The 26,458-nt window shown below is 51.9% G+C and overlaps 10 protein-coding genes across 10 annotated transcripts; 4 read left to right on the top strand and 6 right to left on the bottom strand.

Moving 5' to 3' along the window:
- Positions 1–352: 352 nt before the first annotated feature.
- On the top strand, positions 353–1,914 carry CTAM01_12978 (CoA-transferase family III; the record flags this gene model as incomplete). Its single annotated transcript, XM_060528983.1, has 5 exons — positions 353–523; positions 580–611; positions 669–795; positions 847–1,351; positions 1,409–1,914. The coding sequence occupies 5 exons, from the start codon at positions 353–355 to the stop codon at positions 1,912–1,914; spliced, it is 1,341 nt and encodes a 446-aa protein (XP_060376403.1).
- Positions 1,915–3,045: 1,131 nt separating this feature from the next.
- On the top strand, positions 3,046–4,665 carry CTAM01_12977 (uncharacterized protein; the record flags this gene model as incomplete). Its single annotated transcript, XM_060528982.1, has 3 exons — positions 3,046–4,068; positions 4,123–4,287; positions 4,345–4,665. 3 exons carry the CDS (start codon positions 3,046–3,048, stop codon positions 4,663–4,665), a joined length of 1,509 nt encoding a protein of 502 aa, XP_060376402.1.
- A 960-nt stretch (positions 4,666–5,625) lies between these two features.
- CTAM01_12976 (uncharacterized protein) lies at positions 5,626–6,585 on the bottom strand (the record flags this gene model as incomplete). Its single annotated transcript, XM_060528981.1, has 1 exon — positions 5,626–6,585. The coding sequence occupies one exon, from the start codon at positions 6,583–6,585 to the stop codon at positions 5,626–5,628; it is 960 nt and encodes a 319-aa protein (XP_060376401.1).
- Positions 6,586–7,578: 993 nt separating this feature from the next.
- Positions 7,579–8,887, bottom strand: CTAM01_12975 (uncharacterized protein; the record flags this gene model as incomplete). Its single annotated transcript, XM_060528980.1, has 2 exons — positions 7,579–8,400; positions 8,690–8,887. 2 exons carry the CDS (start codon positions 8,885–8,887, stop codon positions 7,579–7,581), a joined length of 1,020 nt encoding a protein of 339 aa, XP_060376400.1.
- A 1,976-nt stretch (positions 8,888–10,863) lies between these two features.
- Positions 10,864–11,286, top strand: CTAM01_12974 (uncharacterized protein; the record flags this gene model as incomplete). Its single annotated transcript, XM_060528979.1, has 3 exons — positions 10,864–10,944; positions 11,035–11,095; positions 11,159–11,286. 3 exons carry the CDS (start codon positions 10,864–10,866, stop codon positions 11,284–11,286), a joined length of 270 nt encoding a protein of 89 aa, XP_060376399.1.
- Positions 11,287–11,523: 237 nt separating this feature from the next.
- On the bottom strand, positions 11,524–15,640 carry CTAM01_12973 (uncharacterized protein; the record flags this gene model as incomplete). The annotated part of the gene is made up of 8 exons (XM_060528978.1): positions 11,524–11,898; positions 11,974–12,115; positions 12,166–12,636; positions 12,694–13,030; positions 13,468–13,772; positions 13,836–14,649; positions 14,710–14,876; positions 14,937–15,640. The coding sequence occupies 8 exons, from the start codon at positions 15,638–15,640 to the stop codon at positions 11,524–11,526; spliced, it is 3,315 nt and encodes a 1,104-aa protein (XP_060376398.1).
- An 858-nt stretch (positions 15,641–16,498) lies between these two features.
- Positions 16,499–18,307, bottom strand: CTAM01_12972 (asparagine synthase; the record flags this gene model as incomplete). Its single annotated transcript, XM_060528977.1, has 3 exons — positions 16,499–16,570; positions 16,627–17,634; positions 17,690–18,307. 3 exons carry the CDS (start codon positions 18,305–18,307, stop codon positions 16,499–16,501), a joined length of 1,698 nt encoding a protein of 565 aa, XP_060376397.1.
- Positions 18,308–19,126: 819 nt separating this feature from the next.
- On the top strand, positions 19,127–20,314 carry CTAM01_12971 (3-hydroxyacyl-CoA dehydrogenase; the record flags this gene model as incomplete). The annotated part of the gene is made up of 1 exon (XM_060528976.1): positions 19,127–20,314. The coding sequence occupies one exon, from the start codon at positions 19,127–19,129 to the stop codon at positions 20,312–20,314; it is 1,188 nt and encodes a 395-aa protein (XP_060376396.1).
- A 241-nt stretch (positions 20,315–20,555) lies between these two features.
- CTAM01_12970 (uncharacterized protein) lies at positions 20,556–21,819 on the bottom strand (the record flags this gene model as incomplete). The annotated part of the gene is made up of 2 exons (XM_060528975.1): positions 20,556–21,106; positions 21,162–21,819. The coding sequence occupies 2 exons, from the start codon at positions 21,817–21,819 to the stop codon at positions 20,556–20,558; spliced, it is 1,209 nt and encodes a 402-aa protein (XP_060376395.1).
- Positions 21,820–22,612: 793 nt separating this feature from the next.
- Positions 22,613–23,735, bottom strand: CTAM01_12969 (uncharacterized protein; the record flags this gene model as incomplete). Its single annotated transcript, XM_060528974.1, has 2 exons — positions 22,613–23,064; positions 23,150–23,735. The coding sequence occupies 2 exons, from the start codon at positions 23,733–23,735 to the stop codon at positions 22,613–22,615; spliced, it is 1,038 nt and encodes a 345-aa protein (XP_060376394.1).
- Positions 23,736–26,458: the final 2,723 nt, after the last annotated feature.

Here is a 26,458-nt window from a genome sequence, read left to right as displayed (position 1 = left end):
ATAGCAGGATAGAAGTTCGATATGAATGAGCGGCTCGCTTTGGTTCGATACTATGTCTGTTGTGCCCTCAACCGCGTTAACCTGCAGACGGGACATTTGAGGCCGAGTTTCAGAGCCGATGAAGGCAGTCCGTGATGGTCTGTGCTAAATTACCTAAGCCACATAAATGGCGACCAGGATAATGCCGAGGCCTACCCGACAGCATCCCCGCCAACGGACCGGAGCTAGACCGGGGTCGGAGCTGGGGAACCAAGTCACCAACATCGATGATGCCGGTCTCGAACTTGTTCAACAACTTCCCCGCGAAAGCTTGTCCTCATTTCTTTTATGATTTTGTCTAAAGACCTAGACAATGGCTTCCTCATCACTTAGAATTTCCTCCCGGATAGTCTCTAGGGCTGCGCGGTCATGTCCGCAGTCCTCACGCCTTCCGACGGCGTGGCGTCGGTACTCATCGGTACCGAGCAATAAGCTGCCGCTTGAGGGGTATCGTGTGCTGGACATGACGAGAGTATTGGCTGGAGTAAGCATCATTACTCCCGTACTTTAGAAATTGGATGCTAACATTGACTGATGTAGCCATACTGTACACAAATTCTGGGAGACTTGGGGTCAGTTGATCTCACTCATCTTCTCATGCTAAGCAACTCGTACTGACGCCATTGAAGCGCCGAGGTGATAAAAGTCGAACATCCCGTTCGCGGCGACGACACTCGAGCATGGGGTCCTCCTTACGCAACCTACAAAGCCGGCTCCTCCAAAGAAGGACCCGGCGAATCGGCCTACTTCCTCGCAGTGAGTATCCTCCAGTCACAGATATGAACCGAGCTAACTCATCCACACAAGGTGAACCGCAACAAGAAGTCACTAGGCCTCAACTTCCAACACCCCTCCGGCACAGAAATCCTCCACAAGCTCGTCTCGCAATGCGACATCCTCGTAGAAAACTACCTCCCCGGCACTCTCAAAAAGTACAAGATGGACTACGACACCCTCCGCGCCATCAACCCGGGCCTCATCTACGCCTCCATCACGGGGTACGGCCAAACTGGGCCGTACTCGGACCGCGCGGGCTACGATGTAATGGTCGAGGCCGAGTTCGGCCTGATGCACATCACCGGCAGCCGCGACGGGGAACCCGTCAAGGTAGGCGTCGCTGTTACGGATCTCACGACGGGTTTGTATACGAGTAACAGCATCATGGCGGCGTTGCTTGCGAGGGGGCGGACGGGGAGGGGACAGCATATTGATGTGGCGCTGAGTGATTGCCAGACGGCAACGTTGGCGAATATTGCAAGTAGTTGTCTGATTAGTGGGAAGAAGGATTCTGGGCGGTGGGGTACCGCGCATCGTAAGTTTCACTCTTGGCGTATTGTTCACAATCATATGATCCTGACACTTTCGCCAGCCTCCATCGTGCCGTATAAATCCTTCAAGACAAAAGACGGTGATATCCTCTTCGGCGGCGGCAACGACCGACTCTACGGCATCCTCTGCCAGGGACTGAACAAACCAGAATGGCAGCACGACGCAAAATACGCGACGAACGCCCAGCGCGTCGCCAACCGCGTCGAACTCGAGGCGCTTATCGAGCAAGTCACCGTCACCAAGACGACGGCGGAGTGGTTACGCGTGTTCGAAGGTAAGGGGATGCCGTACGCGGCGGTGAATGATGTGCAGGGCACGCTGGAGCACGAGCATACGAAGGCGCGGAACATGGTTGTCGAGATGGAGCACGAGGAGTGCGGGCCGATTCGGATGGTGAATACGCCGGTCAAGTATTCGGAGAGCGAGCCGAGTGTGAGGAGTGTGCCGCCGACGTTGGGGCAGCATACTGATGAGGTTTTGGGGGGGCATCTTGGGTTCTCGGAGGAGAGGATTCGGGCTTTGAAGGGAGAGGGTGTGGTTGGCTGAAGTGGAGGGTCGTACCCGAGTGATCACTCTGCGTGGTGTTATCGATCGCTCACCTTCACTGCGATTTAATCTCTTCCAAAGGCGTTGTGATGACTTAAGATGGACCATTCAACTGGTCAATCAGAATCATGATGCCGTAGGCTAGAGGCTTCAAGCTATATGTGTGGACAAGTCACAGCAGGGGTCCCCCCAATAGGCACGTTCACTTCCAACAACATTCTGCTGCACTGCAGATTTGAATATTCCGGGGGTCTTCGGCATGGTTCATCCGGTGCACTGCAAGTTTGAACACTCCAAAGGTCTTGAGTGTATCAAAGAAGCGCATGCGATCGTTGAAGGGCGGTGATGTGGTTGGCTGAGGTAGACCGAGGGGCCTACTAGTAGGTAGACACAGGTACGGACATATAGAATAGCATTTTCACTGTAAAATCAAATCCTCCCAAGATGCTGTGAGCACTGCAGTGAAAATTTGCATCACCCGGGTATGACAGCTCTGGTTTGTTAGCCTCTCCACAGCAGGATGAGTAAGATGATAGATTAAGAAGTATCTTACACAACCCACGTAACGCGCGGCGCTGCAAATTTAACCCATCATCAAAGTCTTTGGTACATTGTGATTGAGAGAAACTATAGCAGGCTCAATTTATTGACACAGAAGAAGAAGAGCATAGTGAATCCACAGTACTGCCATGTATTGTGAATATTGCGCTTCCTGTCTCCGTCTTTCCTGCCTCATCTTGGGAGGCTTGGTTGACCGAGGAAATCCAAGGTAGGAAAGCACGTAGGGTGTGGGCCTTATCGGTGAGCTCGGTGAATAGCGCACGTGACATTCGCGACTCACAGTGGTCGCGTGTTTGATGGCATTTCTGCGGTTGACTTCCTGCGTACACAGCAAGCCGTCATTATTTTTTTTCTTTCTTCGAAACAGATACCCGTTGCCTCAAATTCTATTCCTCATTAACCGATGGGTCAGTCTCTTTAATTCGAGCTTCTGCATCCAGAAGCTGGAATATCTCGTCCTTTGCATCACCTCCTTGCTCTGCTAGCTTCACCAGCATTCGAGAGCTCTCACAAGCTATCCACACCTTACACGCCTGCATCGCGGCACAAGCCGCACCTTTCAATCTCAATATGTCAGACCCATCGGCTTCAGACCTCATGGCAATCGATGCAGAAGCTACAGATGAGTTTCAATTCGGCGAAATTGATACCACAGTCGAAATGGAAGTCCTGCCCACGATGACCGTTCAAACACAGCCAGAAGATGTGCAAACAGCTCCCGTCGAAGCTGAATCTCAGGAGCAGTTGCCTGCGCCGATTGCGCAAACAGAAATTGAGCCTGCGCCAATTGAGCATCGCCATGATGTACAGACACCGCCTCGTGTGTCAATTCCTCCGCCAGCTATTGAACAGCAGTCGTACCAGCCACAGTTCTCTCTTGCGACTTCACGATTCATCATGAGTCGTCACAGAGGCGCTACCCCGGCATCACCACCGCCCCATCTCGTCGCAACTCCTCCTCCTCCTCCAACTCCTGAGGTCGCCCCAGAGGAAGTCGAAGATACACCTGTGGACTACTCGCACCTGCCTATGACCGTTTATCTCCCATACGAAGAACCCCAATCAGTTCCGCCGAGCTCAGTACCATCTTCTGGAGCAAAGCGGAAGCGCGCGGCAGCGGAAGATGAGGCTTCCCGGAAATCCGCAAACATCCCCGCCTACCAGGAACCCGCAATCCTCAAGCGTCCCGTACCTAGACCGCCAGTGAAGAGGAAGCGCACCAAGGATGACGGCAGCGGAAACCCAATGTGCGTCAAGTGCAACCGCATCTCCGCCACAGATGGCAACCCCATTGTCCCCTGCGGCTGCGGCGAGGCCTGGCACCAGCTTTGTCATGACCCAGAGATCTCGGCAGACGCCCTGGGCGGCGGTTCCTCCAAGTTCAAGTGCGTCACCTGTAAGGAGGAGGACAAGCAGCAGGCCAAGTATCAGCGCGAACTTGCAAAGTACCGCGAGGCGAAGCAGGAGCAGTCGGAGTGGAAGAGGCACCACAACGAGGTGGAGAGGAAGCGCGAGAAGAAGCTTGCTACGCTGCCAGAGTTTCCTAAGCCGAGCCTCATTGGCTTTGAAGGAGGCAGTGCCAGTGGCAGTGAGGTGAGTGTCATAGAGACAAGCCAGAACTTTGGACCCATGCTGACGTGCTTGCAGAGAAGAGAGTACTTTGCAGATCTCAAGAGAAGCGATCTCCTTAATCTCCTCTTATTCAGCGAACAAATCCACCCCGGCCTCCTTGTAGACGTCGTCGCCTCTGTATCTAAGAAGCACCCCGACCTGCCTCTCTTCGGCTCGCCAGATTGGGCTGAACCAAAAGTTGTACGTCTTCCACCCTCATCTGCCCCATCCTAAAGCATAAGGACTAACACAACACAGCAACATCGAGAGTCACAGCCCCGCCGCCAGAAAGATCACCGTCCGGCTTCCAAGCCCTCAAAGCAGCGCTCCAAAACAGGCGGCGTCCGCAGGATCCTCAAGACCGCACCCACCGGCGCAGCCGATCAAGCAGAGGCAGACGCCGAAGACTCGGAGGACGCACTCCCCGAATCCTGGCCTAAAGCCGGACATGGTCTCTACCAGCGGCTGAAGTCTGAGAAGGATGACCCAATGTTGTATGACGACAACGACGAGGAGGCGTTTAGCCACTTCATGGTCGACAAGTACGGGAAGCAGATTATGGAGCCCCTTGCGGGTTAGGAGCCCGGCAATCCTCAGTATGAGAGCTTCGACAAAGAACAGCGGGACAAGGCCCTGGGATTTCTGCACAAAAAGTTGGCGGGCATTACAGATGGCGCTGCTCGTGCGGCGGCGACTCTTGGGGATGTTAATGCGCAGATGGTGGACTTGACCGGCAAGTCCGATACGGAAGCAGGCTAGCCACCTGCGTCTACCACGCCCAAGGCTGATGCCATCGAGACCTCGACGAAGGGACGGCAGACGAAGCGAAGCAAACAGGCTGGCACAGTCGTCGCTGACGAGACCTACTCTACATCCAAAGAGATGGCTCACATGAAGCCATGGCACCTGTAAAGGGACCCCAAATAAACGCAGAAGTCTAGGCAGGGAACATTCGATAGGTGTAGGATTGTTACAAATGTCGAGATAGAAGGAAGTCTTTGTAGAATTGATACCCGCAGCCTGACTGCATTACATCAGCAACATTGTCTCACTCTTATGGTGCTTCTAAGTGCTTCCTAGAGAGGCAGTTTGAAAGCATGTGATGTAGCTGTCTTTGATATGTTGGAGTCGGAACTTGAAAGTATTTAATGTAGCTGTCCTTGAGCGTTGAATTTGACGTACTAAGACTCACTGCGCGCTGATATACCCTCACGACTCAGTTCACATAACACCTTTTATTATCAGTGCATAAAAATGGAATGATGTGCTGCAACAGACGACGTCTGACATACGTCCGTCTATCATTCATGCTCCCTGAAAAGAAATCAGACGAATTGAGGTAGATACTCGGCAAGACGAACCGAAGTCGCCATTAGACGGACACGTCGTCCTATATGCCACGTCACATTTTAGATGTAAAAAAAAGTAATAGTTGGCATTTGATATTGATTATCATTAACTAATGTAGATTTCTTTTCGTGGCTGTAACTATGCTATGCCAGGTATCTTGTTTTCCAACCTCCCAATTCCCAGCGGCTGTCATGCAGGCCTCATAAAAGCAGGCGGAGGCAGCGATGAATCCTCGTTTCCCATCCCATTCCCCGGCCCCATCCCACTCGCGACGGAGTTGACGCTCGCGCTCACGCTGTTCTTGACTCTTCTAACGCCCATCCTCACAGGTAACCCAACCCTCTCCCTACCGACCTCACCGCCGTCGCCCTCCTCAACAGGCCTCGCAGCCTCGAGATCGACGACACCAATCCGCTCAGGGCGCTCTCCACCCGCACTCCCAAGTCTCATCGCGCTCCCACCAGGCGACATCCTCCCTCTAATCCCCCTCCTTCTCCCATTCTCGTTCCCAAATACCTGTCTCGCCTTCTCCCCGTACCTTTTGACCTCCTTGCCCAGCCAATGCCGACACAGCAACACAAAAAGCAAGTCCCAGAGCCCGATGCCCCAGAGGAACATGTACGCCAGCACGCGGCCGTAGCTGTCGGACATACCCCAGTATGTGAACCCGCGCGCAAAGACGTCACCGAGGGAGATGTAGACCCAGAAGATTGCGATGAGGGAGGCGCCTAGTACGAGGCGAATGAGGAGGGTCCAGCCTGGCCAGGGGTCGTGAGCGTGGACTATTGAGCGGGCGTCGAGGAGGATGTCTGTGGAGAGGATCGCGATCAGGGCAACGGCGGCGGGACTATTTATCACGGTCAGTATGTATTGAATATCGAGTGGATAGTAGATGTGAGGGGATATGGTGACGAACCCTGCGGGATATGTCAAAGGAAACGAGACGTTGTAGAGGAACCACGACATGATCCATAAGAGTATCGATGCGGCGGCGACGTGCGCTACGTCATTGGCGATTTGGGCGCGGAGCAGCCATCGCTTGAACTGTCGCGCCTGTTGTGCGTTGGGACGGCGAGGTCTCCGGACTCGGGTCCGGCTTCGGGGCGGCGGGGGGATTGTGAGCGGCGGAGGACGGTGGGGGCGCTCCATTGTGTTGTGGTGGTGGTGGTGGTGGTGGTGGCTATTATGGGTGTGTTTTTGCCCGCTGCACCACCAGAGATCTCGAGTTGGTTGAACAACAACACGATGGTCCGAGAGATCAAAGGCGGGCGAAAAGAGGTGAAGAGGATTGAGAGTTTGCGCAGACGGCCTTCAGCATGATCCTTTCTCGGCGGTGACGAGTCCCGTTGTGTTTTTTCCCCTTCTTTTTTTCGTTTCTTTCCTTCCTTCCTCTGTTTCGACTAGTTTTCCGCTTGGAGATTGCCCAGCATGCCAGTGACGTTTTCTGTTATGAGAAGATGGGGACACCAAATGAGATTCGATGGGGAAAATATGTCAAAAGGGTAAAGGCGCAAAAAGCGAGGAACGAAGAATAGAGAATAGGTACTAGTGACCGACGCGGCGGATGTCTCAGACGGGAAGTAAAGAAAGCGATAAGACAAGTTCGGGTAGTAATAAGAGTCGCAGTGTTGAACGATTATCGAAATAAGATAAACCTCGGGATTCTGGAACGTGGCATGAGATGACGCCGGGTGGGATGAGTGTTACTCTACGTGTTAGAGCGGGAGGGAGCGAAGGTTGGCGAGCAAGAGTCGTGACAGGTCCGAAGGTAAGAAGTAGACGCGGATTCGCAAAAGGTTCACGTCGCAGACGGGACGGTGTGGTGTTGAGTTTGTACTTTGATCTTTTCTTAAACCTGGGCTGAAGCCAATATTGGAGAGGTGGACGATTGGACGACCGTTTTCAGCCAAATCGGCGATCAATCATGTACGGGATGGGACGAGATGATGATGATGATGGGTGCCGGGCCAGGGCAAGTCCGGACAAGGTTTGAGAAACACGAAAACGATAAAAAGCGCAGAAACCCCTTCGGCGAAGAAGCAGAGACAGCGACCAGCGAGGCGGTAATGGATCGATCGAGGCCTTCCGATGTATGTCTGGCGTTGGAAGATGTCGGAAAGAAGGAAAACAAGTCGAAGAGACTCAGACTTCGGCCGGGCGAGCATCTGCGGGAGAACCTCGTGGTTTTGAGCCGGACGTCCCATGCGATGCAGATATCTCTTGGCTTCTTCTAGGGGGGCATCGGTCTCTCCAGAGTCCAAACCGAACCCGTGTGACCGTGTTGTTGGTGCAACGGAGCTGCGAGCTGCAACAGCACCGCGTCCCCGAATGCAGCATGCATCTTTTGGTCCTTGGTAACAGCCACTCAAAGCCAATGGGCCCTGCGCAGATCATACAGCTCCCCAACCCTATGCGTGCGCCCCCCTTGCACCGGCACTCGACGCCGTCCCGTGCAGTAGTCTGGTTTCCAGGGGCATCACGAAGTGCCACATCATTTGAACATGGACCGCCTCGTGCGGGGCCGCTCACCGGACTGTTCTTAGCTTCCACCATCTTTAGAAATAGCCCGTTGCGGCGCTGTCCAGTCGATGGTGGCCCCTGATGCCCTGGTGAGGCTCGGTCTGAAGTTTTGCCAAGCGCAACACTCTTCTTCGCTTCCGTGGGGTTTGTTACAAGGGGGCCCTGACTCTTGCCGTCTCTCCCAGGGGCCAGCAAACCAAGTTCTAACCGCCAGTGTCCATTGTCCGGTGGTTGTTTTCTGGCTCGGACGAGTCTCAGACCAGATGAACCTCGATCAATGTCCACGCCCCCGTCGGTGGCATCTTCCCAAAGCTTAGACAGAATGGCATTCGGACCGCCGCCCTGGACATCTTTAATCGTGTGCCGGGACCTGAACCCATCCGGATTCTTCGCAGCCTCGGGCCGACATAGGGAAGATAAGTCGATGATGGTTTCCCTGTGTGTCTTGGTCAGCGAAATGTTGCACAACGCCAATTGGTGTTTTCGACAAACCCTACTCGCCCATTTGTTAGTCAAAAATCATTTGAGTTGTCTCTCCACAGATCTGAGGAGTCATGTATGGCAGTTAATCCTTGCCAACGAAGCACAGCCTCTCTCCCTTCGAGACCTTCTCCATCCCATCTCTAAACAGCATGGAACCTGGAAACGAAACGTCGCTCTGCTTTCCGTGAAAGGCAATTCTGGATCCAGTCCGTTTCTGAAATTCATAGCGTGTATGCTATCGCTCTCAAACCATCGCAGCCGCACCATACTTGGGGACTGCTGAGCCAGATCCTCCGGTACGCGGCAATGCAGCACGAGATCGAGTCGCGCAATCCTTTTCGTCCAAAGCTTTGGCATGATGCTTCATGATTTTGGCACCTGCCAGATAACTCTTGTCTTCGGCAAGCGACCCTGTTGGCTCGAACGTCCTAAAGTCCAGAGCAGACATTGTGGGAAATTCTCGATAATGCCATGTCCGATCTTGGAAGTATGCGCTGCAAGCCATCTCCGGCTGCCAATGCCTTTCGACAGCCGAATGCACACATCCAGAACCTGTCGTGGTAGGCAAGATGTAGCATGAACCTATTGACCATATACGTCAGATGGACGTTGCTAGGACCATCTGAAGCAGATTGCGAGGAACCGTCAAGCGGCGATGCCTAGACTAGAGCTACAGAGGGTGCTGGGAGCTTACGACGATTGCAGAACCTTTCGCCGTTGACGCAGTTAGAGTCAGCATTGCCTCGGGGATCTTTGGAGCCTTTGCCTTTTGATGGCCGCATATGCCCGTGTCGCCATCGGGATCGTTTCTGGCACTGGTTAACAACCAGAGCAATGTACGTAATACGCCGCGGACGGCAGATTTATCCGCTGTGAATTCGTCGAAAGAGACCGGTCTATCATCAAGTTGGTGTATAGTCTCTCAGGTGAGGCTTGAAACTCTAAATCGCGGTCAGGAAGGCCAACAGATCGATAGAAAGTAGGAAAGTGGGCGATGATTTTAAGTTCAGCAGTTGTGGAGGGAGGAACAGAGAGAGAAGTCGAGCTGCCTTTAGCCGGAAGATTTGAACACCGAGGTCCTTTGAGGGTTCAGGAGAGAGAAGGAGCTGGTCGGGGTTTTCGTAACTTCCGGGGCGAGATTCGAGAAGGTGCGAGTGATCATATCGGCCCTGCCGGCGATGTGGGGCCGGTCCGAACGCCGAGAAGAAGCTTTCTCCTGGACGAAAGATGAACCTTAGAATTTTCCCTCTCTCCCAAGAGTTTCGAGAGCAGTCTCTGAGTTGGTCCAGATTCATTGCATGTTTTTGAGCATCTTGTACCTGCCTCTTGACCGGTACTCGGTGCGCAAAGAAGCAAACCGCTAGTATTCGGCTTCACCGCCGGCGCTCAGCAATTTATCCGAACTCCGTAGTCCGGAGCAGGAACTGTATGCATATCCCCAGTTGTCCAAGACTTTCTTATACTTTCTCAAGTGGTTCTCGAGGCTGGAAAGTGAACCGTCAGACATGACTCGGAGTTTCAGGGTTCGAGGCTTCGGCTTCTACGGCGAAAATGGATACGGATAGATCATTTCCCCTCCCCCACGGGTATCACGGACAGGCACTGTCGGAAACCGTTCTCCGGACCTTGTATGGGCTCCAGGGCGTTCTTCATTTCTAAGAACTAGCTTGCGATGCTACTGCAGGCGTGATACCATGTAAATCGGGTGCTGAAAACAAGAGGGCACATCGTTGAAGAGGCAATATAAGCTTTTAGCCGAGCTGACTCCGGGGAATATGACCTCTTTTTGGCAGCTCGGGAGGAACTCGGCGCGTTTATGAGGCGAAAAATTCGAACTGAGCCGATTTGGTAGAATGATCGACGGACCTTGAATGGTAACTATTAGAAAGCGAAACCGACGTATTCGTGTGCGCGCTGTTCTCCGGGCCTGCTAAGCTTTCAGAGATAATCTAAATTAGCTTTTTCTCTAGGTTGAGTGCTATTTCTAAAGGCAGGATTTACGACACCACCTAACCCCCTGAGTGAGTTGTCAACGATATAGTGGCTCTGTAGGGAAACCCGTATGACTCGGGGGGCAGACTAGTATGTGGATACATGGGGCACGGAAAACACCCAACTACAACTGGAAAAAGTCCAAACATGAGCTTTATTAGTGATGATTGTTGTCTTCCGCTAACTCCGGGGTGATAGATTGGCATCTAATTAACTTTTGCAGGACTCTCGTATTGTAGCTTCAACAGTTGTCTTCGAGAAGGATTCCCACGATTTCAAAAGTTTGGAAGTTCTGCGAATATGCAAATCCTATATAGAGCCTGGAACTCTTCGCCGATCAGTGAACAGAAAATGTGACCAGTAGACAAACGCAATCTCACAAACTCATTACAACATCAAGTTACCATTCCAACTCCTCTACCAAAACTTAAAATGAAGACCTCCATCATCTCTACCGTTGCCATGCTGCTTATCTCCAGCAGCTTGGTCGATGCTCGCACCTGTGTGTGTCTCGTACGTATCACTCACTCTCGTAACATTGGGCTTAAAGGAAGCTTGATGTGTTCGACATAATATTTGCAGAGCTGACTATCAGGAATGTAGTTCAAGAACCAGGACGGTAACGACCAAGGCTCCCAGGGATCCACCGCCCACTGCTGCGGTAGTACGTGCCTTCTTTGTTTTTCTCTCCTTCTGTGTCTTATGCAGGATACTGACGCGTGACTAGACGACGTCGTCACTGGACCTTTCCACAATGCCGCCTTCTACTGCCCCAACCGACAAGAGACCGCCGCCCAGTTCGATGCTTGCTGCAGGAACTGGATCGCCAGCTCTTTCGGATCTTGCGACTCCTAGGCTGTCCAATAGGATCTTGGCTGGCATGCGTAGTCCGTGGACTTGGAGGTTCTGCAGCAATTGATAGAGGCATGTATAAAGATGGAGGCATTGGCTGATAGCTTGAATACACATGACTGGTCACCACATCTTCTTGAGGTTTTTTGTTACGAGCTTATCATGGAGAACAATGGCGATAGCCCCTGCACAGCCAAAGGTTTGTATGTGCTTTACCCACGAAGTGGCTGTACCATGCTTTTAAGCACTCCCAGCCGCTCCATCCCGTAGCTCTCGCTCATGCTTGCGGAAAGAAACCAGCATCCCAAGATCGTAGACAACCTTGAGACATCCAGCACCCACAAAAGCAACCCAGAAGAGATTCTTATCTACCAAGATACCCACACCCACGGGACCAACACTCGACGTGCACGTCTTCAAAACATTGATCAAGCCCAACACAGTAGTCCGCTCCTTGGGCAAAATCACGCCAGCAAGGAAAGCGGCTCTCGGCGCGACGTCCATGGAATGCGTCAGGGCGCGGAAGATCAGAAACACGATCGCCGTGGTGGCGTCTCGCGGAAGAGGGATGAGTGCGGTGAAGATTGTCGAGGGGAGGTGGGTGAAGACCATGGCCTGTGTAGTGAAAGTTAGCGGACAGTAAAATGAGCTTATGGAGATCTAGAGGGGAGTGGTTCGTTGTTCACGTACGTTGAGGTTGCCGATTCGCTTGGCTATCGAGGATGCGACTAGAGTTGTGGCCGCTGCCAGCAGGCTCGTGGTGAAGAATAAAGAGCCCAAAGTTCCATCGTCCACGTTGAACTTCCACCGGAAGAAGAAGGCGATCCAGGACCTGGAATATGTCAGCGTTAATACTCACAAAAGGAGTAAGTGGGGACATACTGGGTAGTCAAGCTCGAGGCAAAAGAATCAAGCGCAAAGAAGAAGCACAAGGTAGCGACAACAGGCATACTCTCCCTCTCAATCCTCGGAACAATCTTCGACCGCCAAGTCTTGACCTCAAATTCCCTCTCAGCCGATCGTTCGCCCAGAATCGGAGTAGTCTCTTCCGCAGACGCCCCAGCTTCCTCCCGCTCTGCCTCAATATCACGGCTCAGGAGCAAGGCGAGGAAGAACTTGAACACTCCGAGCACCGCATATCCGTAAAAGACTGCACGGTACGCATGCTCAAGTCCCCAGCCGGCACTCGTCGTCAAGTAATGCGCCGTCCAGCCGCTCGTCATCGCCCCAAAGGCAGTTCCGGCCGCACCCATGAGGCTATACCAGGCATAGACATCGCTCCTATCCTCAGCGGTAGTAAGATGCGCGACGATACTCTCTTCCACAGCCCGGAAAGGTCCAATTTCAGCGCCACTGGTTGTAATCAGCCTCACTCTTCTTGATTCCCTGAGAGGGATGTGTGAAACATACCTTGGACTGATAACCCCCACCACAGCAGCAGCCAACAACACCCAAAACCCGCTACACATCGCAAAAACAACACCGCTAACAGCCATCAAAGCCGCGCCTGCAGCTAGCACCGCCTTTCGCCCGACGCCATCGGCGATGGAAGTGAGAACTAAACTGATGCAGACGTCGCCGACGAGCGTAAACGCCATGAACAGACCAATTCGCGTCGCCGAGAGGCCGAGGAGTTCAAAGTACGCTACTAGCTGCAAGGTCGTCGCGCCGTAGGCGAACATGCGCACGAAGCGCTGGAGGCATAGTAATTTGATGTCGGGGTGGGATCTGCCGAGGGCCAGGAGGCCTGTTTCGACGAGTCCGCGGTGTAGAAACTGTCGAGACATTGCGAATTTTGTCTCTACTGTACCTATCTACATGGAAGATGTCAAGGCGAGAATAGAGGTGGTAGAAGAGTCATTGGGTGCGGATGAATCATCTCCGCGGACCGAATTTTAAAGCAATTGATGGTTGTCGGGAAGTGGAGACTGATTATCACTTGCAGCGACGCGATTAGGATGCGCAAGGCCCCTAGTCAATCCAATTGCTGTGACTCCGAAATCTATGTTTTCGCTGCTTCGGCATGGTCTAGTCATACCTGTGACATAATGTTGGGAGAATAGAAGTTGGAAGAATGGACGTGAGATGGAACGGCGTAAGTATTCATAAAGCGGGCTTGCCAGGGATTACCACTTTATGACAGACACAACTATATGCGAAGACTCCATCCCCGATCACTCATACCCAAGCTCCAAGCTATCCCGGGCCCTCTCTTAACGACATCATCGACTTCTTCCTGATGGTGCCCCTGCGCAAGCCCAATCTCAAGAGCCTGCTTATCCTTGGAGTTGATAGCGACCATGGCCTGTAGCGTAGAGCTCTTCACCACCCCGATACCCGCTGCTTTGGTCTGAACGATGGCGAGAGCCAGGAGCATGATGGAAAGCACGGCCTGACAGGATATAAACGCAAGCCAAGGCCAGCGAACTTGTACGAATGTTTCCGATGCGAGTGCTTGCCCACTTGCTATTGTGGTATCATTTGTTATGCTGTTCTTGCGTTAGTAACCTCGTTTACCTATTCAACATAAGGGGAATCGACAGGAGACATACCGATTCGACAAGCTCCTGGCAACATTATTCGTAATATTCGCAACAGCCTCATTAATCACAACCTCCTGCGACACATTCGCCCGCCCCTGCGCCTCCAACGTCTTGGCGCCGTACTGTATCGCAGCCAGGTACCGAGCCGGCGCAAGACCGAGTGCACTCGGCACGTTACTGAGATCCGAATACGACCCGTTGAGCGCATTCCTCAGACTGTCCTGCATCGCGCCGAACCCGGTACCGCCGTAGGGGAAGTTTTCGCCATCGGGGTTGAGGGGGTCTCGTATCGCGGGTAGGTCGTCTCGTACCTGGCCGGAGGGGAACGTGATGGAGCCCTGTTCGACGTCCGAGGTGATGTCGACAACCTTGCGCGATTCAATGTTGCCTGTGAAGGAGAGGTTGTACGTCTTCGCGCAGAGGTACAGCACAGCCTCCATGGCTCCGACTGCGGCGTCATTCCCTTCTCGTAAGGAATAGATCACCGTGAAGTTGAAGAGCGCTGCCTCGAGTTTCACGTCTGACGCAATCGGCTTACTCATGCCCCGTAGATTGATGAGACCGAAGTAATTACCGCTCAAATCCGCAGATATCTCGTTGGGAAGCGAAGCTTTCACCCGCGGTGACCCAGTAGACGTCTCTCTAGTTGTGACATTCAACGAATTCGTCACGTTCCAGAATTTGGCGCAGATGCTCAGCGAGCTGTAAGTCTCCCATTGGCACTCGCTTGTGGGACAGCGGGCTGGGCTTAGGGGGAATTCTTGGGTATGATCGTAGCTTAGGCCTTCGAAGATGGATTGTTGAACATAGTTTTCTTGCTGAACTGCGCACAGGGATTTTAGTAAATACAAGATACAGATGAGGATTTAAGGATTGGACGTACGGCTGGAGAAGGTATTGGATGTACTAAAGAAGTACGATGTTGATCGGGGCACTGTCGCATCACCGTCTACGCGCGCGAGGCGGACGGGGTATGTGACGGCGGATTGCGTCAATGTCGACGTGAAGATTGCCGTGATCATGACAATCGTAGCAATGAGACTCGGGGACCTGCGGATAGCATCAGCACACGCCACACCTTTGTCACCATCACTAGAACACAAAACTCACCAACCCTTAGTCGTCTTCAACAGTTGAATACTCCCCCAAGGTCCTCTGCTAGCCGAGTCGAAATCCTGAAAATCCTTCAACGGCCTCTCCTTGCGATACCAGAGCCACTTCAACTGCGACAAGCTCTCAGACACTGGGATAACAAATGCAGCTCGCGCCAGCGTCGCGAGGAAGGCGATGAGAGTGTTGAGTGTCAGGCCTAGCGGCCATTCGGGCAGTCGTTGGCCATCGAAGCGGGATAGCACCCCGGCGAGAGCGGCGACGGAGGCGATGCTTATGATTGACCATATGAGCTCTGGTAGCCAGCCCTTGAGGGATGTGCTCCATGGCTGCTTGGGTGCAGAAGGAGTGAGACCGGATTCTCTGTGGGATAGATGGGACTTTGTGTCTGTTCTCCCTGGTGTGTAGTCCCATCCACCGTGACGAGGCGACTCGGCCGAGTCCCAGTCTGTGTTAGACAGCTTGTTGTAAGATCCGTGCGGAGCGCCGGTGACATGGGCGGCGCCGGGCTCGGCGGTCACTGAGCTCTTGGGTCGTTGGGTTTGCCCAGACTCTAATGGCTCGATGCGGGTCTCTGCCGAGTCGGTGGATTGCACATGAATGAGCGGTCGCCGATCATCTCTTGAGAGGTCCGATGCATCTGAATTGTACGGCGGACGCCTGGTGCTATCTGCCGCCGCCCAGGGACCTTCAAGATGGTGCATGGTTGGTCATCTAGTGACCAGGAACGAGCCCTCAAATTACAACCAGACAACACTCGCAGTCTAGCATTGTGGTGAAGGACTTCGACAACCTTAAAGGGAAAGGCCAGCTAGCTTTAAGATAAGAATGACGGCTGAGAAACATGCAGCACATCATCCGCGCTGGGGTTGTTTGTGGGTTGATCGTCAAGGCAGCAGGATCACACAGAGACAGCACAGCCCGTGGCTTCCCCACCAGAAAGGCTGTGACAGGGCCATTTGTGTCGCCTAGAGGCTAGGGCCTGAGAATAGCTAAGCGACTGCTGCCAAGCCGGGACGGGGACGCTGCTGGTGGCACCCCATGCAGGAAACCTCGAGGCTCAGGCAAGGGGCGGCTGGGACATGTGCGTGATGTCGGCTTGCATGGGCACTGCCGGGTAGCAGTAGGATCATGTACCCTGTGTCGCTGTCTCACAGGATTGCCGTCGGCATTCGATCTGTGAGACTTTTTCTGGCCACTCGAGTTTCAGTCGTGGTGAATGAGGAATTGGTTACACAAGCTGATTGACATGGCCAACAACGTGGCCGAATTGAGCTTCAGGAAATGGAACCATGTTTGCGAAGAGCGTCGAAATTATCCGTGAATTTTTGTCTAATTTTGTAAGGTAGATCTAGCTCATCTATCTTCTGGCTCAGACTTGCCTTTACGACATCATCGCCAGCGGTCTTGAATGATTAACTTGAACGTATGCTGCAAGCAAAGGGTTACTGCAAAGCAGAAACGCGCAGTCGCTGGCAACATCGTTCAAGGGACCGCCAACTCGGAAGTATCTGTACGTCATCATCGCCAGGCTTGGGAAGCACTTGTCTCCCAGTTTATACTCATGGAGCAATGAGTGTTGTTCCCTTTGTCTTTCCACTCTCCATCTTTGCCGTCCTTGAGCCGAATTGAATCTAGTCGCATGGTCAGCACGGAGGATGGGAAACTGCCTCGGACAATGTGTGCCTACCGCTCTCTTCTTCTCCTGGGAGACTGCACCCATGCCAAGGTCCTTCGCAAGAAGCCTCAGCACTCGCTTCTCAGGATCGACCCCCGAGTCGCCTTCGGGATACCCAAAGTCACACTTCTCCCAGACCGGACACTCGATGGCCCACTTCACAAACTGTTCATCAAGGAACGGGAATCGTACTTCCCGGCTCCAGTGAGACATGGCTCTATCGTCGCGTCCCAAGTTGCGCTTGCCCAGCCGGCTAACATCTAGCTTGAGTTCCTCGAGCAGGCCCGGGTAGCCCCTCCTTGAAAATGCAGTGGTATGCCGTACATAGCCGCCAAAGAGTTCGTCGGCCCCGAGGCCAGAGAGAAGCACTCGCGCTGGCGTGGTATATTTGACGGCTGGGTCTGACGGGCTACTTTGTGACATACCGATGCCGCGGGCGGCAAAGTAGAGGGCGTAGGCGATGGAGAGATCCATCTCGGTGTTATGGGGATACATCAAAGAGATCACTTGGCCCCGGTGCTCGAGTACTTCCTGGTAAGGAACGTCAACCTGCCAAGGGTCAGTAAGGGCAGATAGCTGTATCAAGCTAAAGGAACCTACGGCGACGAATCTCCAATTTCTAGCTGGGCAGACAGTAGTCAGCTCGGCAAAGGACTTCCTTCCCGTGATTCTGTCTGGACAAGCCTCATAGAGACTTGGCGCACCAGGGGAGTTGTCAGCCTTCGCTGCTAAGCGAGGGTTCTCGAAAGCCACGTTAATCAGGTCGATGCCTTGATCAGATGGAACCAAGTCGCTAGCCATCCGCGCGAGGATTGTACAGTCCAAGCCGCCAGAGAACAAGACAGCTACTCGCGTGTCGTTGCCAGCATCGTGGGCTGGGGGTTCAGGAACGTTCAGAACGCGTAACTTGAGCGACTCGGTCATCTGCTGTTTGACTGCCTGCACTGACGGTGACACAGCTGACAGTGGCTGAACATCCAATGGCGGGAGTGCCATGTTGAAGACTCCAATGTTGAGGACCTGATATCGTAAGTAGCAAAAACGTAATGCATGCCGTGCGAGACATGTAGCTTACCGTCTCGGTCTCGCTTGGTGTCCAAGAGCGAGGTGAGCTTGACTTCAGTGAGTCACTGTGCCAGGCTACCAAGTCTACGACGTAGATGCCATCTGCTTCCACCTCTGCCCACGAAGATAATGTGTTCTCAGCAATGCTAGATAATCTGATTCCACCCTCTCCATTGAGCAGCAAGGAGCGTCGACCAAGTCGATCGCGACCATAGAATAGACGGGAAGAAGTCGCGTCAAAGTAGACAAACGCGAAAGGGCCCTCAACTCTGCGCAGTACATCCAAGACCGCGTCTTCCTCAGAGCTGCGGCTACTGGCCGCGGTGAGCAAAGCAAAGATGACCTCTCCGTCGTTCCCTTGGACGGGTCCCCCTGCAATCTTCCAGGCTTCGCCGTTCCAGCACAGGACAGACCCAGAAGACGCGTCGCGAAAGGGCTGCTGAGTGACGTGGTCACCGCGCAGAGCCAGAACCGTCGAGGTGAGAGTCAGAAAGATAGAGCTATCTCCCGGGGTTTGACAGCGAACTTCGCCTAGATGATCCGGACCGCGGTTGCAGAGGCATGTCTTGACGTCTCGGGGCAGCGACTGGAAGCCGTCGCGAGAAACGACCGCGTGGATCCCGCACATTATAGCCTACGCGGCACCGAACGCAGTTTGCCACTGGCTGCAGATGATAAGTCTCAGATGGCAACGTCTGTGACTGGGCTGCTGCGATTCGCGATGCACGGGAAGGAGGCTTGCGACTGCGTTGGATGTTGGTCATGAAGTTGCTGTTCGCACGAGAATCGGCCAACGGAATTTGTTCGGGAACAAAGATTGGGTACCTGGTACTGTGGTCCAATGGAGCACCATCAACCCCACCATCAATTTAGGTACGTACTTTCGTGCCTCTTAGGGCTCTTGTGCTGGTCAGATTGGCTTGCTTTAAAGAAGAACACCATTGAAGTTAGAGATCCTTGAGTTGCTTCTTCTCAATCATCTGTTGACTGAATTGTTTTGACTTCTACGATTTGTATTTTTTTCTTGGAGAGGGCCTCATCTGGTATGCTTTGAGCAGACTTCACTCAGATGACGCCATTACACATCGCCATGCAAAACTCCCGAGATGGATCATGAACTTCCCCTCCCCCAAAGCAGACAAGGAATGAGCGGAAGCTAGTAGTAGGGCGGCATAGACTACCCGAGCAAGTGACCTTGCTTTTCCGGGGAGATCTGGGGAGTTCCCCAGTTGCGTGATGCAATTGGAACCCCAGCCGCGAAGACCCGAACTTGGCAGTCGAGGTCAGCCCAGTGTTAGTCGACAACATCACGCCACTCTCTCGGCTGTCTTCATCATGCGACAGTGCCATCATCATCGGCTCAGCGAGAAGTGACAGAACAACAGTATAAGATGGACAACATATCCTCCGGCCTCTAGTAAAAACGCTAGAAAGACTAATTATCACAATGGCATCTAGAAGAACCTGTCAACAACTATGGCGCACTCAACTCACCATTACAAACGGCATCACAAGCCGAAGCATCACAAAACCAGCAACAATCGCCAGAACCCTGCCCACAACGACGACAGCAATACTCCTCCCCAAAGCCCGACTTACAACTCAATGCCGGCAATCAAATTCCTTCTCATCTCAACATCAAATTCGCCCATTCTCAAGCCGTTCTCCTAAGACAGAAGCAGCAGCGGCGGCGCCCGTCACCCCGAAATGGACGCCGCCTAGCGACCCCACTTCCCGGCCCGTTGTCATCCTCGGCGCGGGGGTCCTCGGTCGGCGATTAGCCGTTATGTGGGCCTCTACGGGCCGGCCCGTCATACTCCACGACGTTGACTCGAGCGTGCTTTCCTCTGCGATGCCCTACGTCGGGGATGCGCTCACCACGGTTTGTGCTGTTCGTGAGACGCATCCGGGTCGGGTTACGACCAGCACTGTTTTGGAGGAATCGTGCAGTGGAAACCCTTGGATGGTCATTGAAGCTCTCCCCGAGGATCCAGAGATCAAGCGCGAGATGCTGGGGAAAGTCGATGCACTCGTTCCTGAAGACTGTATCCTGGCGTCCAACAGCTCGACATGGCCGACATCAGCTCTAAGACATCTGATTACCCGGCCGGAACGCCTGCTGAACACGCATTATCACCTTCCACCGCGGAATACATACGTCGAGCTCATGACTTGCGGCGTCACAGACCAAGACCTCATGCCCTTCCTAAAGAAGCAGATGAAGAGCGTGGGATTCAACCCTCTGGCACTTCCCCATGAGTCAGTCGGCTTCGTCTTCAACCGGATATGGTCCGCTGTCAAGTCAGACACGCTACGCATCCTACAGGCGGAACTCGCTTCACCCCGGGATATTGACGCCCTTTTCAGGGACTTCTTCCACGCTGAGAAAGGGCCCTGTGAGAAGATGGATGAGGTCGGGCTGGACACTGTGTGGCAGGTTGAAAGGAACAAGGTGAACATGGGGGTCGTGGATGCAAAGAAGGCCGGGTACACGGACTGGCTGGAGGAGAACTACATTTCTAGGGGGAGGCTTGGGGAGAAGACGGGAGATGGGCTGTACTCGGCCGAGGAGAGGAACATCTTGCGTGAGAAGAGGGCTCAGGCGAAGAGCTCGTATCTGAAGTTGCGCCGATGAAGTACGGCCCACTGTATGCTTCGCGGTAGCGTTTTCTTTTCTGTTCTGTCAAATGCGAGGAGAATTGGTTAGCCACGTTTGGATGCAACATATTGCAGAACTGATAACACAAAGCCATACTTTGACGAAGCAGCAGCAGTGTCACTGCTCAGCCACCATCCCGTCTGATTCTCCGAGAAAGCCACGGTATGCGTTTGACCTTTTCCCCCGCATCAGAGTGCTCAGTTTCCCTTTACGTGCTTCAGAATCTAGGCCTCTTCTTTTGCGGCTCCCCCGTCTCTTCTGATCTATCCCCGCCAATGGCAGTCTTCTTGGCCTGGTTCCTCATGTACTTGAGATTATTGTCCGAGATTGGTGACTTGAAATCCCCCATCGAACCTTCGAATCGATCCATGATTTGATTCAAAGGTGAGCATATCTTGTGGACCGCTTGACTTTTAGATCGGAGGCTGGAAGTCAAATACCCAATGGCGTTGACGTTTCCGAGAAAGCGTGTTCTAGTTCCCTGAGGTACCCCAAATTTCCCAAGACCAAGACGTTCGACGGCTTTCATTACTTCAACCAGGGCAGTGTCGTTGCACCGGTCCTTGATCGCTTTCCAATCAGTCGCAGACAGGGGAGGAGTCTTGGTAGGAGGATTCCCATATCCATGATAGCCAGCATAATGCGATTCAGGCTGCTCTTTGGGCCGTTCTTTTTTGCATCCTCGACCTTGGAATCCTTCCCGAATGGCGGCGTGAAAGTTTGAACTCAATTCATCCAGAATATCCTGTCGAGCCTTTGTGATATCATCTGATTGCGGCTTGTTAAGCAGACTTATTCCATAACTTTATGTTTAGGAACCCACCTATTATGCCATTGGCTTCATAACAATCGTAAGTGTTGAGAGGGACCCCTATCTTGTCAACGATCTGCCCTTCGGTGTTGACTTTGGACCCAAGGACGAAATCTCGACATTTCAATTCAAAGGTCCTTTCCTCTCCGAGCTCCCAGGCAATCCACAATAATCTTTCGTTCCCTTCCGAGATCTCATCGAGGTCCTTGTGAGGTTCGAACCATATTGGCGCCCACTGGAATATGACCGACAACATGTCATACTTGTTCGTGACAACAAGGAGCTGGTAGAGCTCATCCAGCTTCAGCTTCTGCGGGACCGCGCTGAAGCAACCATGGATGATGTTGAGGAGAATGAAGAAGGGCGCAGGGCGGTCTTCGGGAAGCTTCACGATCCAGGTGTCTCCCTCGGGCTTCGACTCCGAGAATCCTCCAAAGAGCATTGCCCGAAACACGGGAGACGCGCGCGCCAGTGCCCTAGAGCAGACGACGAAGTCGAACACGTCGGCGCTCCCATCTTCTAAACTGCCGACTCTGAGAGTGAGGTCGCCTCGATCGTCGAAGGAGACCTTTTCGGTCGCGATAGGAGATCCCGCTGGCTCGGGATCATTGGGCTTGGGTTCGTCGGAATCCTTGGGGACGTCAGACGAGTTCTCTGTGGCTGACGCCATGGTGTGTGCTTGCGTTGGCTTATTCTGAGTTCTGGCCAGAGCCTCAATCAAGTGTATGCGACTAAACAGCTTGCATTTAGATATGGTATATATGCATATGGTACATCTACGAGCGGGGTTTACGCTTTATACCCTGGGTCACTGAGCACCGAGCCGCACTACTCATCTAGATACTAGACGGAGGTAGGTTCTGAGTACCTTGGGCAGGAGGAAAGAAAGCTAATGGTCAATCATTCATTTGGACCTGTTTAGAGTCTGCAGAGGCGTGCTGCGTGTTTTTACGTGCACGAGAGAAGAAAACTGAGCGAACCACCCATTAGAGTTGTGGAACGAACGATTCAGAGGGATACAGTTCTACTAGCAAACAAGTATAAGATCGGTGTAAGTTGAAAGTGAATCTTGATGGAGGAAGCTGTATGAATTCACCTGTGGACATCGCACTCAAATTTCAACCACAGCCCTCCTCTCTCGGCAGTTTCCTCTCCTTAAATTCCATAAATCCAGTCAATCATTTAAGTTCCAGGAAAGTCATAAGTCAATACTTGAAACATCATGGAATATCATTTTAGTCCAACTTCAAAATTGCCGATTTCACCCTAACGGAGAAAGAAAAACTCTACTGAGAACGAATGCACAACTGCTCCAACACCGAAGATTTAGGTAGCTATGCTTCAATCATTGATCGCTTCTCGGAAACCAAGCCAAAGACTTCTCTAATAGAAACTTCTGAGAGTCTAACCAAAGCCATGAAGAATCAATAGTCTATCATGTTTCTGGACCGAGGCCGAAACTACTACTGTGGCTTCCATCCCGATATTTGAGCTCGCGCTTGAAATTGGTCCAATTTCTCTTGCGTTGAAACAACGTCCAGATGTTCCAAGTAAGATTCGTCTCCCAACTTTCTCTTCATTCCTTCAAAAGGATTGCAATGGTCATGTAACTCATCATAATTGACTTCCACACTCAAGAGTGTGTTTCGTAATTCTGTGGCACTGCCTGAATAATCCGGATGTTTCGATACATCCTGATCGAATAGAAGAGCAACATCGAAACCTTGCTCTCCCCAGATGGTGGTCAAGGACTCTGCAGTCATCATTGTTCGGATGAGGCCTGTGCATGGATCGTGATTTAGGTAACTGTCTGTGGGCTCGATTTTAAGGCAGTGCTTGCTATCATTCTCGCCAAATTTCATGATCTTTCTCAGCTCAGTGAACATGAAACCTAGGAGTCGATTTCGGACCTTTACTATGTCATCTGTTTTCCGTTAGATACTTTCATGCAGGATACATGGTTACTTGAATGGCTGATGACCACAGTATGAAAGACTCACCAATAATTCTCGCTTCGGCAAGATATTCCTCTATAGGGTCGGGTGTCTCTGGCCACCGGATGCTACCTTTCCCATCACCGGAGCACATGGAGCCTAGGTGATTGACCATTTCGTTGTATATTTCTTTCGCGCCGATCTCCCAAGCAATCCAGGCAATGTATTCCTTGTCAGGCGAGTCGGTTCTTTCTTTCTCTGTGGGCATCCAATCTTGGCGGTGCGGGCCCAAACTCCCTGTGAGACCAAATTGTCGAGCATGTGCCAAGAGACCATAGAGCTGAATAACACAGACCTTATCCGGGATGAAGCGCTTCTCATCGTGGATGATCGCAAGGAGGATCAGCATTACTTGGGGATTGTCGGATGGCATTTTATCCACGCGTTGTTCTTTATTTTGCCAATTTGGCTCAAACATGAAGACATCAGGAGAAGCTTTCGTCAGTTTCTCAGGGGAAACGAAGATCGTGAGTGACAAGTCGGTGCCATTGTCAATGTCGAAGCAGAGGAGCTTTTCCTCGCAAAACACAATAACCCGGTCATCCGGTATTCTCGCGACTACCGAATCCCATTTCGTCTCCGTAGATGTCATGTCTGGAAGCAAACAGCGGCTGTCAATGTCCCTAGGAATAGTCAAGCTGCTCTTCGCTGAACAACTTTCGATGCAACACCTTATATGCAATGCGTAACTCAAGCAATCTGAATGGTAGAGTATTGTTCAAAGTCTATGGCGAATTACGGCGCTTTGAAGCGGAGGTTTATCGTCTGTTCTGTTTCACCTTGAGGAAGCAGATGACTCATTTATATTCCACCTCACACAAGAAACCGAGGAGCGCCTCGTGAATCGGACTCATTGGCAAAGGGATCAAGGTTGAATTCATTTCTTTGGACTCGGTCAAATGCTCCTGGTGGCGGTAATGGTGGTGAAGGTTCTTTGATTTCCTGTAGCAGTAACAAAGGCGCTGTGTAAGAACAGGGGTTTGAGCACCCCAGCCATGGAAGGAATCGTCCGAGTCTGTGCCTCCTAGGTAGTTACACAAGGTTAAGCGGCAAGTCAGTTTGTAAGAGTGTTGGTAACACTTGACTGCGGTTGCTCGGCCGGAACTGGCATGCCTGAAAGCGCGCGACTTGGTCCATCTTATGGGGCATTGAGCAGGCGCGTAACACACAACCTACCTCCGTGCCTCCAGGTATTCATGCAACACTGAGTATCACTCGACTCGATTCTTTCCCTCATATTTTTTATCAACACCAAGGTTGAGGTACTCCAAATCTGGATGCGTTAAGGCGTTAGGTGCCGATTTGGCTATATCCTACAGGTACGTATATTATTACATCGTAAAAGATGGTTTTCAAGAGCACAGACTTCTGAAGTGCTCATTTGGACTTCTAGTCGCTCGTTCATAACGGCGCAACCGTCGTTGCGAATTAAACAGGGCGTGTATCAAATCGCGACACTACTGTTTGTTTGTTGCGTTATCAGCCCAATTCTAGGCTGTATTTCAGATAGCATCGGGCTCACACACAGGAGGCACCCCCATCGTTCGGTCTTTTCTACGAGGGAACTCAAAAAGTCTTCCTCGAACCATCGGAACAATATCACATATTCTATTCCCTCCCAACATCACACTTTGAGACCATCAAAGTTAACCTCTCCATGGATAGTTCTTCACCAGATAAATTCGGAAATAGAAATGGAGATTCCGAAATGAAAGTAAGAGATGCTGTATGGGTGAAAATTCTTGCGCTTTATTCAAACAAACTGCTAAATAGTTTCTGCCTTATGATTCGTCCGTGGGCGCCAAGTCAAGTTACAATGTCCGCTTGTGCCTACCCGATGCTTCAACGCATGCTGTAGAGGGCGCTCTGAACCCAAACCTTACAAGGGTCTCTTCTCACTATGAATTATGAAGCACTTTACGTGTTTCTTAATAGATGAAACAATTATCCACTTGCGGCGTCCATTCGTAAATAAGAGCTTGCTCAGTAAAGTGTTCCCGACTTCTCACGGCAAGCTGCAGAGGAGACCAGTCTGAATCCTTTTTTAAGTTGTCTCGCATCTTCTTAAAAGGATCACAAGATTCATGGCCATCTATGGTCCGGCATTCCACTTTCAAGAGCCTCTCGAGCAGGCTCTGAACACTGCCGGTATAGATCGAGGTATTATCCAGGTTAGATAGGATCTGACTCAGGCCGAACCGCTCGAACGTTGTATAGAGTCCGTCACTGGAACCAGGAGACATGTAATGGATGATTTTGGAGCTACATTCATCGTCATCATCCAAACTATCGTTGAAGTGGCAGCCTACACCGCTATCACAGGACGTTATGACGTATTTCAGCTCACTGAAGAGGAATTTGAGTCTCTCTGTACGAACGAAAGCCACGTCGGCTACGTAGTGTCAGTTTTGTTAGATTAGAGAAAATCTTCAACTCCTCGACGATGAAGACGCTCAAGACTCACTGGAAACATTTGTTGTCTCTCCGCCCAGTTTGCGATAAGATGGCGACAAACTGCTGCAACCTGGTTTCTCAGGTTTGTTTCGCTTGTTGACTTCACATATGAAGCCCAAGCGATCAGCCATATCGTCATATAAACCTCCCGCGCCAATCTCCCAAGCTACATTGATAGCGGCCTCAATCATTGCTGTGCTCAGGTTGTCTTTCTCGTCTTGTGTGGGCATCCAATGCGGTAGATACGGACCCAAAAGAGATTGGAGATAGAGTGGTTGAGTATCATATACCAGACAATAGAGGTCACGGACGGAGATCTTTCTCAAACCTGGTGTTTTTCCGAGAACGGAGGCCGTGTTTGGGACAAAGAATTCGGTACCGTGGGCGATGTCGAAGAGAATTAATATGGATCTGATATGGCACCGCGATATTTTGTCCGTAAAAAAAGAAAAGTCGAAATCGTGTTCATAGGATGCCTCGATTTTCTTCATGTTTGCAGCTTCCGTCATTACCTCTAGAGAAACGATGGCCGTGACCCCCATCGTAGGGTTTGTGCTTTGACCACTTTTACCCCCTACGTTAAAGGAGTGAAGAGACGTGGAACCATCTTCGCTAAACTCAATAGTTTCGCCCGACGGCAGATTTGGAATGATTGACTTCAGGTAGTCGTCGGTATAAGAAGATGTCATGTTCCCGGAATCAAGGCTGCTTCCTATATAGGTACCGGTAGAAACCAGGAAGCTTCTGTCCGATTATAAGCTTTGAGATTAAAGTATAGGATTCTTGCATTTTCCTCTGCAGTCTGATATGAGACTTACGAGCTCTATGCGGTGTAGTGCGTTTGATATGTTGATGTGTGAT

The sequence above is a fragment of the Colletotrichum tamarilloi genome (assembly GCF_030869305.1).
Source record: "Colletotrichum tamarilloi strain Tom-12 chromosome Unknown Scaffold_86.1, whole genome shotgun sequence".
Taxonomy (NCBI): Eukaryota; Fungi; Ascomycota; class Sordariomycetes; order Glomerellales; family Glomerellaceae; genus Colletotrichum; species Colletotrichum tamarilloi.
This window is presented reverse-complemented; position numbering and strand designations above follow the sequence as displayed.